Source organism: Salvelinus alpinus, chromosome 17 (assembly GCF_045679555.1).
Source record: "Salvelinus alpinus chromosome 17, SLU_Salpinus.1, whole genome shotgun sequence".
Lineage (NCBI taxonomy): Eukaryota > Metazoa > Chordata > Actinopteri > Salmoniformes > Salmonidae > Salvelinus > Salvelinus alpinus.
The window spans coordinates 46,289,637-46,315,626 of NC_092102.1; the positions used below are offsets into that span (position 1 = coordinate 46,289,637).

The following is a 25,990-nucleotide window of genomic DNA, read 5'->3' on the forward strand; positions in this document are numbered from 1 at the left end:
AATTGGATGTAATAAATGTATCACTAGTCACTTTAAACAATGCCACTTTATATAATGTTTACATACCCTACATTACTTATCTCATATGTATATACTGTACTCTATACTGTTTGGCCATCTCTCACCCATATATTTATATGTACATATTCTTATTCATTCCTTTACACTTGTGTGTGTGTATAAGGTAGTTGTGAAATTGTTAGATTACTTGTTAGATATTACTGCACGGTCGGAACTAGAAGCACAAGCATTTCATTACACTCGCATTAACATCTGCTAACCATGTGTATGTGACCAATAAAATGTGATTTGATTTATAGCCACAGCTATAAACAAGTAACTGCTAAAACACAGGAAACACCAACGACGTCTTAATACGGCATGAGTCAATGCACCTCGGCATAGATTCTACAAGTGTCTGGAACTCTTGAAGGGATGTGACACCATTTTTCCACAATTTCCATAATTTGGTGTTTTGTTGATGGTGGTGGAAAACGCTGTCTCAGGCACCGATCCAGAATCTCCCATAAGTGTTCAATTGGGTTGAGATCTGGTGACTGAGACAGCCATGGCATATGGTTTACATTTTCATCAAACCACTCATGCCCCATTGTCATCCTATGGGGGCGTAGCCAAAACAATGGCCTACCCAGCATTTTTTTTATTTTTTATAAACGATCAGATGTTAATTACCCAGGAACCACACCTGTGTGTGGAAGCACCTGCTTTCAATATACTTTGTATCCCTCATTTACTCAAGCGTTTCCTTTATTTTGGGAGAACAAATTCATAATGACAGCCTAGGAACTGTGGCTGGTTCAGAACGACAGATTTTTACCTTATCAGCAATCGGATTCGATCTCGCAACCTTTCGGGTTACTTGCCCAACGCTCTAACCACTAGGCTACCTGCCACCCCTGGGTGGAGAAGACTTCCAGTGTAATGTCCCTGTCTTACTTTTCTTCTTTAATACTGCGTAAATGGGACCTGGTGGATGAGGGTGTAAAATAACCCTCTCAGGAGTGCAGTAACGGATCCTGCAGATAGTGATCCTAGTTATAGTGGGAGGTTGACAGTCTTCCTCATACATTCTTATAATGTGCTCTAATAAGGCCAAAAGTAAATGTTTACTATACTTGTGTACAACATGATTACTGTGTCTGTTTCTGATGTTTTCTTTCAGTTTTGAAGCTTTGTACCTACTAACTAGTTGTATTGTTACTCGTTGATGAAAATGACTGGGAACATGGCATTTATGTATTAACCCTGAAATGTGATGATGACTGAGCTTCCTGCGTGTGCACAGTGCAGATACATGGAAAAGATTCAGGCTTCACTGGTGATACATGTCTGTAGCCTAAACCAATTAATGCATGTCCTCACTTTTTAGATGTTCAATTTCTCTATGCATTTTTTGGAATAAAAATGTCCCAAGTTATATTGACACGATTTTGTACGATACATTTGTTCCAATTTATTATGAGGAAGAGGTCTTTAGCTGTTACATAACAGGACAAAGACACCGATTGGCTGCGATGTTAAAAGCCATAACCGGCACCTCTCCATTCCATCCGGGACACTTTTCTGGGATGCAAGGACGGCTTCTCAATGGCTGACTGGGTGGAAGCACTGGAATGACTGGTAACTAGCGGACAATGTTAATGTTGTCATGGATCTTGCATTATAGCTAGTTAATAATGTCACAAGAGTTTCACCTTAATTGTGTGCTTGTTCTCGTAAACTGCACAAGGCGATGCCTCCCATCATCGAACTGCACTGTCTTGTCTACTGCCCTTTCTGAGAAAGGATGTGTTCTTTTCCGTTGCTAGGCCGTCCGATCGAGGTTGTTGGGGTGCTGTCCCGGGTCTTTGTAAACGAGCTGGCTAGCAAAATCACATTTTCTAATCTGTTTCCGGATGATGTGAACATGTTCTCCAATTTGTTAGCTAGATATCTCATTGTTGCTATAATTGCCAGAATTAGCAAACCGAAAAGTCTTTGACAATTTTGTTATTTTGCCTGTGCACAGCGATGAACTGGCTAGCTAGCTTGTTACCGTCAATCAACTAACGTTAGCTAGCTAGCATTGGAAGTACCAGAGTTGATATATTCCGACGCTTTCACTAGTGAACACTGACCGATAACTATCTAGCTAGCTTGCCAAGCTAACGTGACGTTGTGTGTGCCAATAACTCATGCCTTTTCAACGTTTTGCTAACGAAATTACTTAACGTTAACTACAGTAACTAGTTTAGCGAACCTAATTCTATGTTGTGTTCTTGCCTAGTTTTATTAACCAGTTAGCTAGCAGTGTAACTGAAAGCTCAAGCTGCTAGGTAGCTAAACGTCGCCGGCCAGCTGTGTTGTTTTGTTAGCTTGCTAACTACACTACATTGCCAAAAGTATGTGGACACCCCTTCAAATAAGTGAATTCAGCTATTTCAGCTCCCGAGGGGCGCAGCGGTCTAAGGCACTCCATCTCAGTGCTAGAGGTGTCCCTGGTTTGATTCCAGGCTGTATCACAACCAGCTGTGATTGGGAGTCCCATAGGGCAGTGCACAATTTGCCCAGTGTCGTTAAGGTTTAGCCGAGGTAGGCCGTCATTGTAAATTATACTTTTGTGTGGAAGAACTTAACTGCACAGAGCCCTGACCTCAACCCCATCGAACACCTTTTGTAATTAATTGGAACGCTGACTGCAAGCCAGGCCTAATCCCCCAACATCAGTGCCTGACCTCACTAATACTGTTGTGGCTGAATGGAAGCACATCCTCGCAGCAATGTTCCATCATCTGGTGGAAAGCCTTCCCAGAAGAGTGGAGGCAAACTCCAACTCCATATTAATGACCATGAATTTGGAATGACAAGTTCGACAAGCAGGTGTCCACATACTCTTAGCCATGTAGTGTAGCTGCTAGCTATCCGTCTGAAAACGTTGTAGCCAGGAAGCTAGTTTGATGCACAGTGCCCATAATCACAGAAAAAAACATGAACTAATCGTGTTGGCAATAGCTATTTGAAAATAATCATATGTGTTTAAAAAATAATATATTTTTACAGGTTCTGATGCTGGCATCTCTGATATTGTGAACTCTTGACTCTGTACAATACTTGAAGGAAAGAAACACAAGCCAGGGGGACAAGGCCAGTTTGTCTGGGGATCGTCACGATGTCTAAGACCAGAGAGTCGGTGAAGGTGGTGGTCCGCTGTCGACCCATGAATGAGAAGGAGCGGGCAGCCAACTTTGAGAAGGTGGTGCAGGTGGATGTGAAGCTGGGCCAAGTGGCCGTGAGAAACCCCCGGGGGGCTGCAGCCCACGAACACCCCAAGGTCTTTACATTTGACTCTGTGTACGACTGGAACTCCAAACAGGTAGATCTCTATGATGAAACCTTCAGGCCCCTGGTAGACTCTGTCTTACTTGGTTTCAATGGGACCATATTTGCATATGGCCAGACAGGTACAGGAAAGACTTACACTATGGAGGGGGTGCGCAATGACCCAGAGAGAAGGGGTGTAATCCCCAATTCCTTTGAGCACGTCTTCACACACATCTCCCGCTCCCAGAACCAGCAGTACCTGGTGAGGGCCTCGTACCTGGAGATCTACCAGGAGGAGATCAGGGACCTGCTGTCCAAGGACCAGTCCCGCCGGCTGGAGCTGAAAGAGAGGCCAGACACGGGTGTATACGTCAAGGACCTGTCCTCCTTCGTCACTAAGAGTGTACGAGAAATAGAGCACGTCATGAACGTGGGGAACCAGAACCGCTCGGTGGGCTCCACCAATATGAATGAGCACAGTTCCCGGTCACATGCCATTTTCGTCATTACCATCGAGTGCAGCGAGCTGGGCGTCGACGGAGAGAACCACATTCGAGTGGGCAAACTGAACCTGGTGGACCTGGCTGGCAGTGAGAGGCAGACCAAGACAGGAGCCCAAGGAGAGCGCCTGAAGGAAGCCACCAAGATTAACCTGTCCCTGTCAGCCTTGGGGAATGTCATCTCTGCCCTAGTGGACGGCAGGAGTACCCACATCCCCTACCGCGACTCCAAGCTCACCCGCCTGCTACAGGACTCCCTGGGGGGCAATGCCCGCACAGTCATGGTGGCTAACATCGGACCAGCCTCTTACAACGTGGAGGAAACACTGACCACGTTACGCTACTCAAACCGAGCCAAGAACATTAAGAACAAGCCCCGCGTCAACGAGGACCCTAAAGATGCTCTGCTCAGGGAGTTCCAGGAAGAGATTGCTCGGCTCAAAGAGCAGTTAGAGAAACGCTCAGGGAAGAAGAAGAAGAGGGGGGTTGGAGAAGCTGGGGATGAACTAGAAGAGGACACAGAGGATGGAGAGACGGAGGAGGATGATGATGGTGTAGAACCATCTAAAGTGGGTGCAGATTATTGGCGTGTACAGCAGGAAAAGTTGGAGAGGGAGCGGAAGGCCATCATGGAGGATCACAGTCTGGTGGCGGAGGAGAAACAGAGGCTGCTAAAGGAGAAGGAGAGGAAGATGGATGCCCTGAAAAAGGAGCAGGAAGCAGGCGAGATGCTGACTGCCAAAGTCAAGGTGAGGGAGACTACATTCTGGTCCTTTTCACCCCAACATTCTCTTTTTCATTCTATACAGTACCCGGCAAAAGTTTGGACACATCTACTCATTCAAGGGTTTTTCTTTATTTGTACTATTTTCTACTTTGTAGAATAGTAGTGGAGACCTCAACTATAGAATCATGTAGTAACCAAAGAAGTGTTAAACAAATTAAATAAAAATGATATTCAAAGTAGCCACCCTTTGCCTTGATGACAGCTTTGCACACTCTTGGCATTCTCTCAACCAGCTTCATGAGGTAGTCACCTGGAATGCATTTTAATTAACAGGTGTGCCTTGTAAAAAGTTAATTTGTGCAATGTCTTGCCTTAATGCGTTTGAGTCAATCAGTTGTGTTGTGACAAGGTAGGGGTGATATACAGAAGACAGCCCTATTTGGTAAAAGACCAAGTCCATATTATGGCAAGAACAGCTCAAATAAGCAAAGAGATATGACATTCCATCATTATTTTAAGATATGAAGGTCAGTCAATGTGGAGAATTTCAAGAACTTTGAAAGTTTCTTCAAGTGCAGTCGCAAAAATCATCAAGCGCTATGATGAAACTGGCTCTCATGAGGACCACCACAGGAAAGGAAGACCCAGAGTTACCTCTGCTGCAGAGGATAAGTTCATTAGAGTTACCAGCCTCAGAAATTGCATAAATGCTTCACAGTTCTCGTAACAGACACATCTCAACATCAACTGTTCAGAGGAGACTGCGTGAATCAGGCCTTCATGGTCGAATTTCTGCAAAGAAACCAATACTAAAGGACACCAATAATAATAAGAGACTTGCTTGGGCCAAGAAACATGAGCAATGGACATTAGACCAGTGGAAATCTGTCCTTTGGTCTGATGAGTCCAAATTTGAGATTTTTGGTTCCAACTGCCGTGTCTTTGTGAGATGCAGAGTAGGTGAACGGATGATCTCCGCGAAGCATGGAGGAGAAGGAGGTGTGATGGTGGGGGGTTGCTTTGCTGGTGACACTGTCTGTGATTTATTTAGAATTCAAGGCACACTTAACCAGCATGGCTACCACAGCATTCTGCAGCGATACGCCATCCCATCTGGTTCGCGCTTAGTCCCACTGTCATTTATTTTTCAACAGGACAATGACCCAACATGCATCCAGGCTGTGTAATGGCTATATGACCAAGAAGGAGAGTGATGGAGTGCTGCATCAGATGATCTGGCCTCCACAATCACCTGACCTCAACCCAATTGAGATGCTTTGGGATGAGTTTGACCACAGAGTGAAGGAAAAGCAGCCAACAAGTGCTCAGCATATGTGGGAACTCCTTCAAGGCTGTTGGAAAAGCATTCCAGGTGAAGCTGGTTGAGAGAATGCACATCAAGGCAAGGGGTGGCTACTTTGCAGAATGTGTTTAACACTTAAACATTTTTTTTTATTTTTTTTTTATTACATGATTCCATGTGTTAATTCAGTTTTGATATCTTCACTATTATTCTACAATGTAGAAAATAGTTAAAATAACAAAAACCCTTGAATGAGTAGGTGTGTCCAAACTTTTGACTGCTATTTTGTGTGTTTCCCTCACACCTCTTGATTGTGTCCTCTCCCAGGCGATGGAGAGTAAGCTTCTGATGGGCGGGAAGAACATTGTGGACCACACCAATGAACAACAAAGGATCCTCGAACAGAAGAGACAGGAAATCGCTGAACAGGTAATATGTATGGATGGACTTTTATTGATGGAGAGAATTGAACACTCAATAGACAATCTTAATAGTATTGATTTGCCATCTGATGGGAAGAGTTAAATTATTTATGTGAGTAGTGTTCTTTGTGGGATTACACATCCTTGCCCTTCTTACTGAGAGGCTGTGTGTGTGTGTGTGTGTGTGTGTGTGTGTGTGTGTGTGTGTGTGTGTGTGTGTGTGTGTGTGTGTGTGTGTGTGTGTGTGTGTGTGTGTAGAAACGCAGAGAGAGGGAGATGCAACAGCAGGTGGAGAATCGTGACGAGGAGACCCTGGAGTTGAAGGAGACATACAGCTCTCTACAACAGGAAGTAGACGTCAAGACAAAGAAGCTGAAAAAGGTCGATGAGGAACTGTAGCACAATAGTGCATTTGATTCCATAGAAAACTGTCCTTTATGTTGTCAGTTTACTAGAGTTAAAAGGCGATTGTGGCATGCACAATGTGTTCAGTTTTCCTTGGCGCTTGGTACACTGAAACCATGGTGTTTTCGTCTCCTCTTTGTGCTCTCTGCCTCATTATACCTCTGATTTTTCTCCCCTCAGCTTTTTGCAAAGCTACAGGCAGTGAAAACTGAGATCTATGAGGTCCAGGAGTTGCACATCAAGGAGAGACAGGAGCTGGAGCAGACCCAGAATGAGTTGACCAGGGATCTCAAACTCAAGTATGGACCCTGCCAGGCCACCAACCAGCACACCTCTCATTTCTCACACACTATATATATATTTAAAACAAAATCAAATGTCGTCTATTTTGGTTGTTCCCCTCTGACAATGAGCACATTCCTGGAATAAACATGAGTGATTTAGCTTTGACCTGGATTTGGCCTTGAATATCAGGAAGGAACATGGAGAGTTGTTCTAGATTAAGTATTATACTGCGGTTCCCCCCCCCCCCCCCCAATGACTGCCTAGGCATCCTCCTATTATCAATGTTAGTATCCTCAGGCCGTTAAGAGGTGACCTTGTTATTCTGTCTGCCAGGCATCTCATCATTGAGAACTTCATCCCCATGGAGGAGAAGAATAAGATTGTGAACAGGGCGTTCTTGGACGAGGAGGACGACCACTGGAAGATGCGTCCCATCACCCGCATAGAGGAGTATGTGCACATGAATTATGCAGTAGTAGTTAGACATACACATGGTCAAATATGCGTACAAAACATGCTGCAATAAACATGTACAGGGTTTGACCTAAGTGGTTGGCAAAGCCCTCGTGTAGGAAGGAACACATACAATTTGTATGCCTTTTTGATAACCCTCATAACAAATTGTATGGCTGTCTTTTTGATAACTCTCTCTCTCAGTGACCAGCAGATGATGACCAGGCCAGTGTCAGCGGTGGGCTACAGAAGACCCCTGAGCCAGCACGCCCGCACGTCCATGGTGATAAGGGCTGATGTCAGATACAAGGTATGATCTTCTTTATTCTCTCTGTCCCTCTCCCTCTCCCCTCCCTCTGCGCTCTGTCCCTCCCTCTGCTCTCTGTCCCTCCCTCTGCTCTCCCCTCTCTCTGCATTCTGTCCCTCCCTCTGCTCTCTGTCCCTCCCTCTCTCTGCTCTCCCTCTCCCCTCTCTCTGCATTCTGTCCCTCCCTCTGCTCTCTGTCCCTCTCCTCTCTGTCCCTCCCTCTGCTCTCTGTCCCTCTGTCTTCTCCCCTCTCTCTGTCCCTGGTGACTGTGACTCACGCCTCGGCCTCTGAGTGGTAGCATTCCCCCCCCCCCCTCTGTCTGTTTCACCAGGCTGAGAATATCCTGATGCTGGAGATGGACCTGCCTGCTCGGACCACTAAGGAGTATGAGGAGCCGGTCATAGCGCCCACGGTAGCAGCAGCGTTGGAGGATGCTCTGCGGGAAGAGGATGCGATCCAGGTGGATGCCTCCGGGTTCCACAGCAGCCTCGGACCCACCCAGACCACCAGCACTGGGGCCGGCAAGAAACCAAAGTCTGGGTAAGGCTCTGTCCCATTCCGTACAAATCATCAAATTTGTATTTGTCACAGGCTTTGAAAAACAACAAGTGTAGACTAAAAGTGAAATGCTTACAGGGGGGGGGGGGGGGGTGTAAATAGACAAATAGTAGAAAAATAACATAAGGAATAAATACACAATGAGTAATGATCACTTGGCTATATACACGGGGTACCAGTACTGAGTGGATGTACAAGATATTTGAGGTAGATATGTACACTATATATACAAAAGTATGTGGACACCCCTTCAAATTAGTTGATTTGGCTATTTCAGCCACACCCGTTGCTGACAGGTGTATAAAATCGAGCACACAGCCATGCAATCTCCATAGACAAACATTGGCAGTATAATGGCATTTCTGAAGATCTGTGACGTTCAATGTGGCACCGTCATAGGATGCCACCTTCCCAACAAGTCAGTTTGTCAAATTTCTGCTAGACTGCCCCCGTGAACTAAGTGCTGTGAAGTAGAAAGGTCTAGGAGCAACAACGGCTCTGCCGCAAAGTGGTAAGCAACACAAGCTCAAAGAACGGTACCGCCGAGTGCAACACTCACCACCGAGTTCCAAACTGCCTCTGGAAGCAACGTCAGCACAAGAACTGTTTGTCGAGAGCTTTATGAAATTGTTTTCCATGGCCGAGCAGCCGCACACAAGCCTAAGATCACCATGTGCAATGCCAAGCGTCGGCTGGAGTGGTGTAAAGCTCACCGCCATTGGACTGGAGCAGTGGAAACGCGTTCTCTGGCGTGATGAATCACCCTTCCCTATATGGCAGTCCGATGGACAAATCTGGGTTTGGCAGATGCCAGGAGAACACTACCTGCCCCAATGCATAGTTCCAACTGTAAAGTTTGTTGGAGGAATAATGGTCCGGGGCTGTTTTTCATGGTTTGGGCTAGGCCCCTTAGTTCCAGTGAAGTGAAATCTTAATGCTACAGCATACAATGACATTCAAGATTTATTCTGTGCATTAATATGAATGGTTTTGGAATGAGATGTTTGACGAGCAGGTGTCTACATACTTTTACTAATGTAGTGTACATACAACTATGAATAAAGTGACTAGGCAACAGGATAGATAATAAACAGTAACCACATCGTATGTGATGAGTCAAAAGAGTTGGTGCAGAAAGGGTTAATGCAGATAACCAAATAACTACCCGGACTAACTATTCAAATCAAACTTTATTGGTCACATACACACATTCTTAGCAAGTGTTATTGTGGTGTAGTGAAATGCTTGTGTTCCTAGCTCCAACAGTGCAGTAGTATCTAACAATTCACAACAATACACAAATGTAAAATAGAATAAAGAAATATATAAATATTAGGATGAGCAATGTCGGAATGACATGATAGAAGCTGTTTTTCCAGTCTCTCTGTCCCAGGTTTGATGCACCTGTACTGACCTCGCCTTCTGGATGATAGCGGGGTGAACAGGCAGTGGCTCGGGTGGTTGTTGTCCTTGATGATCTTTTTTGCCTTTCTGTGACATCGGGTGCTGTAGGTGTCCTGGAGGGCAGGTAGTTTGCCCCCGGTGACGCATTGTGCAGACCTCACTACCCTCTGGAGTGCCGTACGGTTGTGGGCGGAGCAGTTGCCATACCAGGCGGTGATACAGCCTGACAGGATGCTCTCAATTGTGCATCTGCAAAAGTTTCTGAGGGTCTTAGGGGCCAAGCCAAATTTCTTCAGCCTCCTGAGGTTGAAGAGGCGCTGTTGCGCGTTCTTCACCACACTGTCTGTGTAGGTGGACCATTTCAGATCGTCAATTACGTTTACACCGAGAAACTTGAAGCTTTCCACCTTCTCCACTGCGGTCCTGTTGATGTGGATAGGGGCATGCTCCCTCCACTTTTTCCTGAAGTCCGCGATCAGCTCCTTCGTTTTGTTGACATTGAGGGAGAGGTTATTTTCCCTCACCACCTCCCTGTAGGCTGTCTCATCATTGTTGGTAATCAGGCCTTCTACTGTTGTCATCTGCAAACTTGATGATTGAGTTGGAGGCGTGCATGGCCATGTAGTCATGGGTGAACAGGGAGTACCGGAGTGGACGGAGCACCCACCCTTGTGGGGCCCCTGTGTTGAGGATCAGCAAAGTGAAGGTGTTGTTTCCTACCTTCACCATCTGGGGGCAGCCGTCAGGAAGTCCAGGACCCAGTTGCACAGGGCGGGGTTCAGACCCAGGGCCTCGAGCTTAATGATGAGCTTGGAGGGTACTATGGTGTTGAATGCTGAGCTATAGTCAATGAACAGCATTCTGACGTACAGCTGAAGTCGGAAGTTTACATACACCTTAGCCAAATACATTTAAACTCAGTTTTTCACAATTCCTGACATTTAATCCTTGTAAAAATGTCCTGTTTTAGGTCAGTTAGGGTCATCACTTTATTTTAAGAATGTGAAATGTCGGCATAATAGCAGAGAAGGATTTGTTTCAGCTTTTGTTTCTTCAGCCACACCAATGTGTCAGAGGAAACGCCGTACAGCTGGCGATCGAGGTCAGCTTGCAGGCGCACGGCTCTGCCACAAGGAGTCGCTAGAGCGCGATGGTACAAGACAATCCCGGCCGGCCAAACCCTCCCCTAACCCGGACAATGCTGGGAAAATTGTGCGCCGTCTCATGGGTCTCCCGGTGATGGCCGACTGTGACACAGCCTGGGATCAAACCCGGGGCTGTAGTGAAGCCTCAAGCACTGCTGCGTCACTTGGAAGGCCCAGCTGCAGAGCGCCCATGCCAAATCTTTTCAGACTCCTGACAACTGTTGGTGTGTGTGTGTGGACCATGATAATTCCTTAGTGATTAGGTGTTTTAATCCCAGGGTCCTTAGCTAGTGCTGAGCTTGGAGAGTAATGGACAATGGTGTTGACTACAGCTCAGCCTTCAATGAACAGCATTCTAACGTGTTCCTTTTTGTCCAGAAGGGAAATGGAAGTGTGGAGTGCAATCGAGATTGTATCATCTATGGATCTGTTGGGGCGGAATGCGAATTGGAGTGGGTCCAGGGTGTGAGCCATGACCAGCCTTTCAAAGCTTTTCATGGCTAGAGATGTGAGTGCTACGTGGCGATAGTCATTTAGACATGTTACCTTGGCTTTCTTGGGCACAGAGAGACTGGTGGTCTGCTTGAAACATGTAAGTATTACAGACTGAGTCAGGGAGATGTTGAAAATGTCAGTGAAGACACTTGCCAGCTGGTCAGTGCATTCTGAGTTCTGGTAATCCGGCTGGCCCTGCAGCCTTGTGAATGTTTAACGTGTTTAAAGGTCTTCCTCATATCGGCTACGGAGAAAGTGATCACACAGTTGTCCAGAACAGCTGGTGCTGTGTTGCTTGCCATCAGTGTTGGTTGCCTCAAAGCGAGGTATTTAGCTCGTCTGGTAAACTCGCGTCACTGGACAGCTCCCGGCTGGGTTTCCCTTTTGTAATCCATGATAGTTTGCAAGCCCTGCCACCTCTGAGCGTCCGAGCCGGTGTAGTAGGATTCGATCTTGGTCCTATATTTACGTTTTGCCATTTTGATGGTTCGTTGGAGGGCTTTTATGATGCTGATAAAGATGGCACCTCTACAGACGGTCCCTAACTGAGCATTCGCATTCTCTCAAGATGCTGAAAGAAAGAAATCAAATATTTCTACTCCTGTTTCCAAGTAATAATTTTGCTGTAAGAAGTGATGCTTAATTCTGCAGTAGTTCTTTATTATTAAGGCTATGTGAGTGGTTTTATATACCTACAGTAAGTGTCCAGATTTCTGTTTCCATTCAACCCATCTAAACAGAAGGCTACAGTTCCCTTGACATGCCATAAGCCTATTTGAAGTCTCTGTATAGTGATTATCGAATCTGTATATCGCCTCACAATCATCACACATAACAACATAACACTGCTATCATCTTAAAACCACGTCACCTGATCTTTCCCAAACATGACTTTTCTGGCCCTCCCTTCTCCCCCCCCCCCCCCCCAACTCTTCATTTCACAGCTTTTCGCTTATTGAATTAAACTCCGACATTGTCCTTTTTGCCTCCATGGATTGAAAGTAATGTTTTCTGTCTGTATCTAAAAGCGATTGGTGTGAAGGCTATTTGCACGTACACTTAGGCCCTAAAGATTAGGCTTACGCACTAATACCAGACAGCCTAAAATAATGGAAGAAAAACCTCAATGTAGGACATAGATATGAATTATGCAGTTCTGGATGTGTTTATTTTTATGGTATTGTTTTCTCATCCACACGCCCTTCATCCACCCGCCCCTCATCCACACAATATTTCATGACCCTAAACCAGTCCGCCCCACGGATATAACCACGGGGACTGTAGTTATGAGTCAACCCATACGTCACTAGTCTACGTCTTATCATGGGGTATTCTAACTCGGCTGAGTAGAACCTCGATATTTAAAAAAAGAAATATATATATATATATATATATAAGAGATTGCACACCAGTTAACAAAGATACCCCCCCCCCCCAATCTTCCCTGACGTCACCATTCTGTCCTGCCAAGATTTATATTGCCCTTGTTCAGCTACAACTCTGAGAAACATAGGAAATTACAGTTCTTTAGGTCCTGTTGATAAGTCTCGAACTGAGCTCATCCAGTTTATTCTCCAGTGGGTAGAGGTGACCTATCTGTTCTCTGACGTAGTCTCTTCCTGCGCGCTGGCCTCCTATAGCGCCGTCTCCTCCTCCTTTGAGTGTTGGGGATTTGGGCCTGGTCTGCGGAAAAAATAGCACAATTGGTCAGGAGCCGTAAAATGGTCACTTCCCTCCCATGCCATTCTGGGTTTTGTCCTTTAGTTATTTCAGTAGGGAGGGTTTCTGCCTGTTTAGTGTCACCAGTCTACTCGATACCACAGGGTTTATAAAGCAATAGTCATAAGCAAATTTAGAAGCCATCCAATGATGTTTCCACATCGCTCCCCCCCCCCCCCAAAAATAACGTTATCTTCTCTTCCAACCAGCCGACCTAAAACGGGTAAGAAGACTGGCACCCCTACCTCTCGCACCCCCAACTCTCCATACAGCCCCTCCAGCCCAGGACATCCTTTATACCCACAATCCCGTGGGCTGGTGCCCAAGTGATAACTCCACACATTTCCTGTTTTTGGACCCAAAATTGAAGACTGCTTTTTGTTTTGTTTTTCTACTGATTTGCAGTCTGCAAGAGAAAGTGACGGAGACTCAAGACTGATTCAAGCACTTTTTTATTTTTTATATATATCTTTTTTTATTTTACCTGAGACCATAGCTCTTATCATTTTGGATTTTTTTTTAAAGAGATTTTTATCTACCTTACCAACCCACATGGTTACTGCAGTGCAGTGCAATACTATGCCATCTGTGTGTGATGTTCCAGAGACAAGCAGTTGAGTACTACCTTCCCTTTAAGTCTGGCCTAAGTCTTATGGGTCCCACACATGTTCTTAATGTAAACAGATAAGGATGGTGTCGTCTAGACCAATTATTTTTTGAGCTCTAGTTCACTACTATGCATGTGTCCTCCTGGCGCCCCTCCTCGGTCTGCAGTGTGATGGGAGGAGACGTGGACATGGGGGGGCTGGCGTCTGAAAGGACAGATTACACCTTGATCTCAATGCTTTGCTGTACATGTCAATGACATGGTGGGGGGAGTGTGTTTCTCTGCCCAGAAGTGGTTGTGGTTGTCAATGTCCCTACTTTAGGTTTACAAGCTGTTATCCAGGTCTGTCTGTTACACAGTTGAGCTTTAATTATGTTGTCCTCAATAAGTGGGGAGTGTTTTGTTTGTACTGCATGGTGAACTAACTGTACAGGCCGGAGGGTGAGGCACGCCGCAACACGTCATGTCACGTGGGCCGGTCGCTGCTGGAATCACTACATGCTGTTCTTCCTGGAGCACATATGATGACAGGCATATGGAAGAGGGGAACTAGAGGTCAACACAAGCCAAATCATCTATCAGGGTTCTGAGGTGCCTTAGATTCTCCAGACTCTACAGACCTACAGCGGCTGGCTAAAGGAGAGGCAGGGAGCTGTATGTTGCCTCAACCTCATCTTTACCCACCTCCAATCTGGCTCTGAGTGTTCCTTGGAATCAACTGATTTGTGGTACCTTAAACTTTCTACCTATGTCAAGAGGCCTCAATCAAAATGGATGTAGCTTTCCTTGTATGTTTTTTGGATAAATACGCAGTCTTAATTCACTGTCTTTTAAACCTGCATCTCTGAGCGTTGTCCCTACTCCCTCTTTGCTACTGCAGGGTTATACTGCCCTGTGACAGTATATGTGTATAGAAAGTCCTGTATCACCTTTGCAGTTGTAAAAAATTAAATACTGAAAAAGGTTAAATTATTATCTTTTTTTTCTCCATTTTTATACACAACTGTAGATAACTTTTTTTTCTTCTTTGAAATAGACTTTTTGGATTTGTATAATTTTAAGTGCACTTTAATTTTGTGTTTCTGACACGGTATGTGCATTTCAAATGGCTTTAGTTTTTTTTAGTTAAAATATATATATATTTTAAGGTCAGATCAACTGTTGCACAATGTTTTATATGGGACGGATGCGTTCTATCCTAAAATGTGATGTTCACTCAGATTCTGTGTTGAGACTTGTATGCATGATGGTAATCTTTATACAATGGTTAGCCCCTATTATTATTTTTAAATACTTCTGACCATATAAAGCTAACATTAATTCAGCATGATTTTTAGAAAATTCTTACGTCACCAAGCCATAGAATTTGGCATCTAAAATAAATCCCTACATTTTTATCCCGTTGTCATGTCACCGTATCTAAACTTTATAAGATGTTTGCTATTCATGAGCAGATTATTGTTTTTGACAAATTAAGATAATGCACTACAATCGGTGTGACTGGCAACGCAGAAGTCCAACTTTTTAAACTTTATTTTTATTTTTATAAAGATTACGTAATTACACATTGTTCTATTTTCATTTAAATGAGTGAAGCTGATGTGTGGTGGAGTTAGTGCTATAAATTGTATGATCACATGCTCAACTTTAGCATAAATGGACTTTATTAACAGCAGTCAAAAAAGTACAGCTCAAATTCCAAAATAACATCCTTAAGACACGGTGCAAAAGTACAACACATATACATTTGACAGAACTTAAGGAATGGTTCGAAAGACTTCAGACCTTATCGCTCATATTCTACCACAGTATTGAAATGTAAACTATCACAACACGTGCTATGAGTCGGATGAACAAAGCAGTCTGCCTGGCCAAGTAAAGCTTTATCACTTAACATTTGGAATCAATGTGAAAGCGTTATATTAAAAGGACAAATCAGAATCGTTTTGACTCAAATGCCAATTTCATGCGACATACTGTAGGTGTGACACCAGAGGCTGACTTAAGTTTTGAACTTATCTGAATGTTGAATCGAGGCAAGAGGTTAACATCCAGTCTGTAACAGAATGTATCTATATATAAAATTGTATTTATATGCAGATGACCACTACACAATGTATAATAACTAAACAAGCAAAAAGATAAACCGTCACACATCAACAAAATGGCATCAGTCAGAAATGAAAGGTTTCTTTTTTCTCTCTGCTGTTTTGACAGCACACATAGTAGCTACATGCATTTCCTGTCTTATGTCATTCCAGGCTTATAGCAGTGGCATGGCACACTACATGGCCAAAAGTATGTAGACACCTGCTCGTCAAACATCTCATTCCAAAATCATGGTCATTAATATGGAGTTGGTCTCCCATTAGCTGCTATAACAGCCTCCACTCTTCTGCGAAGGCTTTCCACTAGATGTTGGAACATTGCTGCTGGGACTTGCTTCCATTCAGCCACAAGCATTATTAGTGAGGTTGGGCACTGATGCTGGGCAATTAGGCCTGGCTCGCAGTCAGCGTTCCAATTCATCCCCAAGGTGTTAGATGAGGTTGAGGTCAGGGCTCTGTGCAGGCCAGTCAAGCTCTTGCCCACCGATCTCGACAAACCATTTCTGTATTAACCTTGCTTTGTGCACAGGGGTATTGTCATGCTGTAACAGGAAAGGGTCTTCCCCAAACTGTTGCCACAGAATCGTCTAGAATGTCATTGTAGCGTTAAGATTTCCCTTCACTAGAACTAAGGGGCCTAGCCCGAACCATATAAAACAGCCCCAGACCATTATTCCACCTCCACCAAACTTTACAGTTGCCACTATACATTCGGGCAGGTAGTGTTCCAAACCCAGATTTGTCCATCGGACTGCCAGATGGTGAAGCATGATTCATCACTCCAGATAACGCGTTTCCACTGCTCTAGAGTCCAGTGGCGGTGAGCTTTACACCACTCCAGCCGACGCATGACATTGCACATGGTTATCTTAGGCTTGTGTGCAGCTGCTCGGCCATGGAAACCCATTTCATGAAGCTCCCGACGAACAGTTCTTGTGCTGACGTTGCTTCCAGAGGCAGTTTGGAACTTGGTAGTGAGTGTTACAACCGGGAACAGACAACTTTTACACGCTTCAGCACTCGTCAGTCCCGTTCTGTGAGTTTGTGTGGCCTACCCCTACGTGGCTGAGCCATTGTTGCTCCTAGCCGTTTCCACTTCACAATAACAGCACTTACAGTTGACCGGGGCAGCTCTAGCAGGACAGAAATTTGACAAACTGACTTGTTGGAAAGGTGGCATCCTATGACAGTGGCACGAAAGTCAGCACTTCAGTAAGGCCATTCTACTGACTGTTTGTCTATGGAGATTGCATGGCTGTGTGCTTGATTTTATACACCTGTCAGCAACAGGTGTGGCTGAAATAGCTGAATCCACAAATTTGAAGGGTTGTCCACATACTTTTGTATATATAGTTTATGTAGAAGAAAAAAAACATGATCCTCTGTAAACTAACTTTCACTATTGATTACAGAGTAAACCAAAAGACCAGCTTTGGATAAATGTACATGTAAGGGTTGGAGTTAATTTAATCTTAATTAAATTAATTTAGAAGGTAATGAAATTCAACTAATGAAAAAATAAATCCCAGTTTTTATCTACCTATGAATCGAATTTCAATTATTTTCCAGAACTGACTGAATTAAAAATGGCACTGAACCATTTTAGAGGGAAAAGTAAATACATTTACAAAAATAAGAGAATTTGAGCAGAATCCATCATAACAATGGAAGAAGCATGATCATCCCTAGTCTGATTGTCATGTAAAACTGAAACATCTGCTGGACATGATCATGGCATCAGAGTCTCCTGCATTTATTCTCAAGAAAGTTAACTCAAAACAACACCTAATATCCACTGCCAGTCTGCTAACAAAATAGAGTCAAACAATAATATCGCTTTAAGTGTCTCTAAACCACAGGCATCATGTCAACAGACACCTCTACCACCTCTCATCAACAGACACCTCTACCACCTCATCAACAGACACCTCTACCACCTCATCAACAGACACCTCTACCACCTCATCAACAGACACCTCTACACCTCCTCATCAACAGACACCTCTACACCTCCTCATCAACAGACACCTCTACCACCTCATCAACAGACACCTCTACCACCTCTCATCAACAGACACCTCTACCACCTCTCATCAACAGACACCTCTACCACCTCTCATCAACAGACACCTCTACCACCTCTCATCAACAGACACCTCTACCACCTCTCATCAACAGACACCTCTACCACCTCTCATCAACAGACACCTCTACCACCTCTCATCAACAGACACCTCTACCACCTCTCATCAACAGACACCTCTACACCACCTCATCAACAGACACCTCTACCACCTCCCATCAGACACCTCTACCACCTCTCATCAGACACCTCTACACCACCTCTCATCAGACACCTCTACACCACCTCATCAACAGACACCTCTACCACCTCATCAACAGACACCTCTACCACCTCATCAACAGACACCTCTACCACCTCATCAACAGACACCTCTACCACCTCATCAACAGACACCTCTACCACCTCATCAACAGACACCTCTACCACCTCATCAACAGACACCTCTACCACCTCATCAACAGACACCTCTACCACCTCTCATCAACAGACACCTCTACCACCTCTCATCAACAGACACCTCTACCACCTCTCATCAACAGACACCTCTACCACCTCTCATCAACAGACACCTCTACCACCTCTCATCAACAGACACCTCTACCACCTCTCATCAACAGACACCTCTACCACCTCTCATCAACAGACACCTCTACCACCTCTCATCAACAGACACCTCTACCACCTCTCATCAACAGACACCTCTACCACCTCTCATCAACAGACACCTCTACCACCTCTCATCAACAGACACCTCTACCACCTCTCATCAACAGACACCTCTACCACCTCTCATCAACAGACACCTCTACCACCTCTCATCAACAGACACCTCTACCACCTCTCATCAACAGACACCTCTACCACCTCTCATCAACAGACACCTCTACCACCTCTCATCAACAGACACCTCTACCACCTCTCATCAACAGACACCTCTACCACCTCTCATCAACAGACACCTCTACCACCTCTCATCAACAGACACCTCTACACCACCTCATCAACAGACACCTCTACCACCTCTCATCAGACACCTCTACCACCTCTCATCAGACACCTCTACACCACCTCTCATCAGACACCTCTACACCACCTCATCAACAGACACCTCTACCACCTCATCAACAGACACCTCTACCACCTCATCAACAGACACCTCTACCACCTCATCAACAGACACCTCTACCACCTCATCAACAGACACCTCTACCACCTCATCAACAGACACCTCTACCACCTCATCAACAGACACCTCTACCACCTCATCAACAGACACCTCTACCACCTCATCAACAGACACCTCTACCACCTCTCATCAACAGACACCTCTACCACCTCTCATCAACAGACACCTCTACCACCTCTCATCAACAGACACCTCTACCACCTCTCATCAACAGACACCTCTACCACCTCTCATCAACAGACACCTCTACCACCTCTCATCAACAGACACCTCTACCACCTCTCATCAACAGACACCTCTACCACCTCTCATCAACAGACACCTCTACCACCTCTCATCAACAGACACCTCTACCACCTCTCATCAACAGACACCTCTACCACCTCTCATCAACAGACACCTCTACCACCTCTCATCAACAGACACCTCTACCACCTCTCATCAACAGACACCTCTACCACCTCTCATCAACAGACACCTCTACCACCTCTCATCAACAGACACCTCTACCACCTCTCATCAACAGACACCTCTACCACCTCTCATCAACAGACACCTCTACCACCTCTCATCAACAGACACCTCTACCACCTCTCATCAACAGACACCTCTACCACCTCTCATCAACAGACACCTCTACCACCTCTCATCAACAGACACCTCTACCACCTCTCATCAACAGACACCTCTACCACCTCTCATCAACAGACACCTCTACCACCTCTCATCAACAGACACCTCTACCACCTCTCATCAACAGACACCTCTACCACCTCATCAACAGACACCTCTACCACCTCATCAACAGACACCTCTACCACCTCATCAACAGACACCTCTACCACCTCATCAACAGACACCTCTACCACCTCATCAACAGACACCTCTACCACCTCATCAACAGACACCTCTACCACCTCATCAACAGACACCTCTACCACCTCTACACCACTTCTCATCAGAGGTCAAACATCTCTCTGGCTTCTGGAAACTACTTAAATGACAAACTTTCTCCTCCACTCGGACACTATCCCATCTTCTCCCCCAGTCTCTCCATTTATGAAGCACAAGGCTCGATAGCAATCTCAGAGGGTTCTTCCAGTCTCTCGTAGTACAGAAGATCTGGACCAACGTGCTCTGGGACATGTGGCTGCAGGTGATGTCCAATAAGTAGAGCCACGTCTTCCAACCAGATAACAGACACCACCATAGGTCTAGGGCTCACTCAGCACAGAATATATAATGTATTCCATTCTCACACACAGCTTAAGGGGGAAACAACTTATGTTGGGTTGAATGAAAAAGTGAAATCACAAAGATCCTCAATTCGCAACTACTGAAACAAAACTATTAACATAATTGATCTGTTTGGCTGTCTAAAACATCTGCACCATTGAGAAAGCTAAGTTACTGAGTACCAGAAAGCCTAGAGACGCCTTTCTATCCCCAAGGTGAAACCCTTCCCATACTGGTCAAATATGTCTCCTTCTTACAGTGACAGGAAAAGAGTAAGAAACAGTGAGTCTGGGTCTCTGTTACTGAAAAAATCAATCCATAAAATCAAAAAGTATAATCTCTTGAATGAACCAACATTCCCTATCCATACAAAAGCATGTAGATGAAAATGGACCTATAGCGGAAATAAACGCCAAATACTGTAGAGCCATGATTACATTCCAGATTAGAAACAGAGACCCAGTCAGTAACAGAGACCCAGTCAGTAACAGAGACCCAGTCAGGGGTCAGTAACAGAGACAGTCAGGGGTCAGTAACAGAGACCCAGTCAGTAACAGAGACCCAGTCAGTAACAGAGACCCAGTCAGTAACAGAGACCCAGTCAGGTGTTGTTGGTTTCTGCTGGGTCTCTGTATCTGTGGAGAAGTCATTTCTCCCGGCAGTACAGCAGGTACATCTTCAGAGGCTCCGGGAGGGGCAAAACGAGAATCCTCTGTCTCAGGATGTTTACAGGTGGCTCTGCTGGGAGTAGCTCCCCTGTCTCCTTTTCTGCTTCCTCCTCCTCCTCCTCCCGGGCTACCCTTCGCTGCCCCTCCTCCTGCCCCCCGTGGTTATTGTTGTTGTTGTCCAGGGGAGCAGGGTCAGCATTGCTCACCACACGCTTGTGTGCCAGTACTACAGAGGTGCAGTGGCGGCGGTGAACACGCCGGCGTTTAAAACGTGGGCCGTACTTGTGGAGCCCACTGACCCCCAGGCCCCTGCCTCCTCCAAAAGAGCCCTGACCCCGTGGCTGACCCTCCCCGTTGTCCGTGGTCACTCTCAGGGTGTGGCGGATGGCTATACGAGCCAGCTCCTGCAGCGTCCGCACCTCAAACATGGCTGCTCCGTGGGTCACCACAGATCAGAAAGGAGAGAGAATGAAGAGAACGTTAGTATGCTTTGGATGGTGATCAAAACATCTGGTTTTTTTCTTTAGTGTTTCTCTTCTGACTTCCATGTTATAACCTCCCAAAGTGACAAGGTACTCACGTAGTGGGACGGTCTTGGGTTCACCGTTGGTGTTTTGTTGGGGCAGTGCCAGTGGAGCGAAGGACACAGCAATGATCTTTTTGGTCTCCCAGCTGCTCTGGCCTGTACGCCTGATCTTGGTCAGCTAAGAAGAGTACAAGAAGAGGGGGGTACATTAGGGCAGGGGTTTCCCCAAACACAGTCTTGTCACCCACACCCCCAGGTGCACGTTTTGGTTTTTGCCCATAACACTACACATTTGATTCAAATGATCAAAGCTTGATGATGAGATGGTTATTTGAATCAGCTGTGTAGTGGTAGAGCAAAAACCAAAACGTTCCCCCAGGGGGGGCAGGACCGAGTTTGGGAACCCCTGCATTAGAGTACATCCCTTTTGTGCATGGGACATAATTACATGTATGTATTTCAGTAGCTAGGTCTTCATCCTATTGGCTACAGATTTTCATGCATAATATTCTAAAATATGCATGAAAATATGCACATTTTCTCATCATAGGGGTGTTTCCGTCAAACTGACGGATAAAATGCTGTGCGTGATGACGTAGTGCACATAAAAATAACTTTTGCTGTTCAATTCCCACAAAAAAAAAAAATACAATGGGTTTCCATCACATTTTCTTTAAGCTCATCACCATGCACTTTCACCACCCTGTGAAGTTCCTAACTTATTTCATCTGTAGCCTAATAAACTGCATGCTTTCCTGAGTCGTAGTGGGAAGACCACACAACATATCATTGTGTGACTCCAAGTTTACTTCAATTTGATGGTTATTATATCAATATTTGCGCATAAAGGCACTTTCACCGCCATTTATCGCATAATACATTTCACAGACAAAAAGATCACACCTTCTGTAGCGTATTTTATTTTGTCGACATTTGCTGAGTTCACTGACAAATTTGGCCTGTCATGACATTTTCTATCCGACTGAAGTACTCTACTCGCATAAAAAGGTTGGATGGAAACCTAGTTAGTGTGAGTATACAAACCTTCTCCTCCAGGGGCACTACCAGAACTCCCCCCACTTTCAGCAGGCTCTTCATGAATTCTTCATGGTCTCTCTGCACCCCCGCCCCACAGTACACCCTGTCATACTGCCTGCTCTCAGAGGGGATCTCCAGGCAGTTCCCCGCCACAAAGGAAGGTTCGCAGAACTCAAACCTAAAAAACACAAATACAGTATAAACAAAAAGAGAAAAACAATCTATTTTCCAGGCTACACACTCCCACCTGATATTCAACTAGCCACGATGTCTACTGACAGAGAGAACACTTCAAGGCTGCTGTAGACTGGAAAGGCAATCAGAGGTAAAGAGTCTCACTTGTCAAAGCTTTCGCTGGTTTTGATGAAGTAGTCTAGCTTCTGGTAGGCATACTCAATCACATCAGCATATAACTCCACCCCATGGTTCACACCAAATGGACCTGGAACCAGGATTACAACAGAAAAAGAACAAACATCCACAATGCATTTCAATCAACTTTTCCAATCAGTTGGCCTGCTGATTTCCCCCTTTCCAACTTCAACAAGGCCCAGAGTGGTTGTACTGTTGGCTACAGTAACTCACCCAGGCCCAGAGTGGTTGTACTGTTGAATACAGTAACTCACCAAGGCCCAGAGTGGTTGTACTGTTGGCTACAGTAACTCACCCAGGCCCAGAGTGGTTGTACTGTTGGCTACAGTAACTCACCCAGGCCCAGAGTGTTTGTACTGTTGGCTACAGTAACTCACCCAGGCCCAGAGTGGTTGTACTGTTGGCTACAGTAACTCACCCAGGCCCAGAGTGGTTGTACTGTTGGCTACAGTAACTCACCCAGGCCCAGTGTTTATTTTACGAGGTAAGTTGACTGAGAACACATTCTCATTTTACAGCAACAACCTGGGGAATAGTTACAGGGGAGAGTAGGGGGGATGAATGAGCCAATTGTAAGCTGGGGATGATTAGGTGACAGTATGAGGGACAGCTTGGGAATTTAGCCAGGACACCAGAGTTAACACCCCTACTCTTACGATGAGTGCCATGGGATCTTTAGTGACCCGAGAGTCAGGACACCTGTTTAATGTCCCATCAGAAAGACGGCACCCTACACAGGGCAATGTCCCCAATCATTGCCCTGGGGCATTGGGATATTTTTTTTTAGACCCGAGGAAAGAGTTCCTCCTACTGGCCCTCTAACACTACTTCCAGCAGCATCTGGTCTCCCATCTATGGACCGACCAGGGCCAACCCTGCTTAGCTTCAGAACCAAGCCAGCAGTGGGATGCAGGGTGGTATGCTGCTGGCTAAACCAGTTACAGCAACTCACCCAGTATGAGTCCCACCATAGTGCTGAGGTACCCAGTCCCACTGCCCAGGTTGAGGAAGGACAGGCCAGGGTGAAGGTCCAGGGCCTCCATCACCTCAGAGTAGATGCAGGGGGCTGATAGGTGGATGTTGCCGTGCCTCCAGGCCAGGTCCTTGTAGGCGCTGTCACGGTACTCCTCCAGGTAGTAGTCGGCCCGGTCGATGGCCCTGAAGGCCCGCTCCACCAGGTCCGAATGGATGTAGTGTGCCTCCTTCAAGTTGTCAATCAACTCGTCATTATCCTCGCCAGCGCTCACAGCTCCTCCCATCTTGACTGGCAAGAGAGAAGGGGAACTTCTGAGCCTTTATCTGAAGAACAGAAACAGGTTGTGTGCAATTGAATTTAAAGATTGCAACCACTTTAACAAAACATCATCCTCCACTTCATATTTTGTACATTTCAGAATAAACAATCCCCTTTTTGCCTTCCAATGACTTATACTGAAAGTGCTTCATGAAAAGACTTCCTCAGCACATTAGGTGTGAGTGTTGTACCTGTGGCCCCTGCGAACAATGCCAATGGGGAGATGACCAGCCAAATGTTGAGTGGGCCTGCTGTGTCATAAAGCAATAGAGAACAAAGGAGCCTGGCCACTTTAATGATGCTTGGTTCCTTTGATGCCCAAACAGCCATTGTGTTTGATTGCCAAATGACTAATTTAAGCACAATAAATGATTTGAGAAAATCCTCGATGGTAATGAATATTTCTGAATAACATTATGAATTTATTTTTCAACAGAGATTACAAATACACGACCATAAGATGGCGCTGTGGGACTTGGACCTTTGCCTTGTGTTAGGAGAAAAGTACACTATTTCCTGTAAAAGAACGCTGCGTTTTCTAACACAAACCTTAAAAACAACCACACCATGCTAAAAACAGCATATCATTTAGCAAGAAATGTCAAAATTACAATAACGTTACCCCATATGAATCGTGCATTCGATGACCTTCGCGAGACACGTTGCGGTTACTATTTTTGCGCAAGCTAACCCAATTGAGTCCAAAATATCCACAACAAATATGCAAACGTGTCAGATCATGTCAATTAAGTGGTTTAGTTAGTATCTAAATTGTTTTTAAGTGGTTGACACATTGGAAATCTGGGAAAAAGACAATCGTAATCTGAATCTTCCACGCACGCAGGCAGAACAACAAAGATTCGGGACTAACGTTAGGCAAGGTCGACAGACACACGCCAACATAACGTTAATTGGAAGATATAATTACCTAGAACTTGATAATCAATTTTTCCGTGTTAAAATACCGATTGCCGCTACAAATCAGCTTGTTTTAAGGCTTTTGTTCGGTAGCGCTCAGACAGTTCACTGCTAGTGCTAGCTAGGCGCTAACGTTACAGCTTCTAACGTTACCCCCAAACGTTACAGCTTCTACCCCCTAGCCATAAAACTGCTGAACAATTAATCAAATGGCTACCCGGACTATTTGCATTGCCCCCCCCTCCCTTTCAGTTTAAAAAATATATATTTTAGATTTTTGTACACTGCTGCTACTCGCTGTTTATTATCTATGCATAGTCACTTTACCTCTACCAACGTACAAATGACCTCAACTAACCTGTACCCAAGCGTTGTCACTGTACCGGTACCCCCTGTAATATAGCCTCGTTATTTTATTGTGTTACTTTTTTTACTTAAGTTTATTTAGTAAATATTTTTCTTAACTCTATTTTCTTAAAACTGCATTGTTGGTTTAAGGGGATGTAAGGAAGCATTGCACTGTTAGGTCTTGACCTACACTATTCGGCGCAGGTGACAAATACCATTTGATTTTAAATGTAAACGTTCAACCAGTCGACGCGCTTACGTCATACGTAAGCAAAAGCAATGTAGATCTAATTAACATTTTGATTGGCTATTGGTTGATACAATAAAGTAAATAATGGGCCTAAACATACAATATAGTAATTGAACAAGCCCAACTGTAAATGTGCACCAAAGTGAATGTGGTGCAGGCTGCTAGATGTTTACAGAATATAATAGAAAAACGCTGATTTTTTTATGGAATCCAAGTGTTAACAACAACAGCTATGATTGCTCATATTTCATCACTCCTGATTAATATAGCACATCAATCAGTTGAATGCTAGCTTTATATTAATCTTTA

At 45.0% G+C, this 25,990-nt stretch overlaps 2 protein-coding genes and 1 long non-coding RNA gene across 7 annotated transcripts; 1 reads left to right on the forward strand and 2 right to left on the reverse strand.

The window, feature by feature from the left end:
* Positions 1-1,538: 1,538 nt before the first annotated feature.
* LOC139543043 (kinesin-like protein KIF3B) lies at positions 1,539-15,048 on the forward strand. Its single transcript, XM_071349155.1, has 9 exons — positions 1,539-1,641; positions 3,061-4,570; positions 6,179-6,280; positions 6,532-6,654; positions 6,859-6,977; positions 7,297-7,413; positions 7,621-7,726; positions 8,055-8,263; positions 13,254-15,048. The coding sequence occupies exons 2-9, from the start codon at positions 3,170-3,172 to the stop codon at positions 13,372-13,374; spliced, it is 2,298 nt and encodes a 765-aa protein (XP_071205256.1). The 5' UTR covers positions 1,539-1,641; positions 3,061-3,169; the 3' UTR covers positions 13,375-15,048.
* A 249-nt stretch (positions 15,049-15,297) lies between these two features.
* LOC139543045 (uncharacterized) lies at positions 15,298-19,177 on the reverse strand. Of its 2 annotated transcripts, none has more exons than XR_011668590.1 (3): positions 18,857-19,177; positions 18,020-18,091; positions 15,298-17,711 (listed from the first exon to the last, which is right to left on the reverse strand). It is a non-coding gene; the product is annotated as an uncharacterized lncRNA (long non-coding RNA). The 2 variants fall into 2 exon arrangements; XR_011668589.1 differs by having other exon boundaries at positions 18,020-18,286; positions 18,831-19,177.
* Positions 19,178-19,746: 569 nt separating this feature from the next.
* Positions 19,747-25,587, reverse strand: LOC139543047 (protein-L-isoaspartate O-methyltransferase domain-containing protein 2-like). 4 transcript variants are annotated; one of them, XM_071349158.1, is made up of 7 exons: positions 25,094-25,587; positions 24,357-24,413; positions 23,824-24,170; positions 22,839-22,941; positions 22,506-22,677; positions 21,516-21,639; positions 19,747-21,365 (listed from the first exon to the last, which is right to left on the reverse strand). In XM_071349158.1, the coding sequence occupies exons 3-7, from the start codon at positions 24,128-24,130 to the stop codon at positions 20,914-20,916; spliced, it is 1,158 nt and encodes a 385-aa protein (XP_071205259.1). In that variant the 5' UTR covers positions 24,131-24,170; positions 24,357-24,413; positions 25,094-25,587; the 3' UTR covers positions 19,747-20,913. The 4 variants fall into 4 exon arrangements, with proteins under 4 accessions (XP_071205259.1, XP_071205260.1, XP_071205258.1 ...); XM_071349159.1 differs by having other exon boundaries at positions 24,357-24,416; XM_071349157.1 differs by lacking the exon at positions 24,357-24,413 and having other exon boundaries at positions 25,094-25,586.
* Positions 25,588-25,990: the final 403 nt, after the last annotated feature.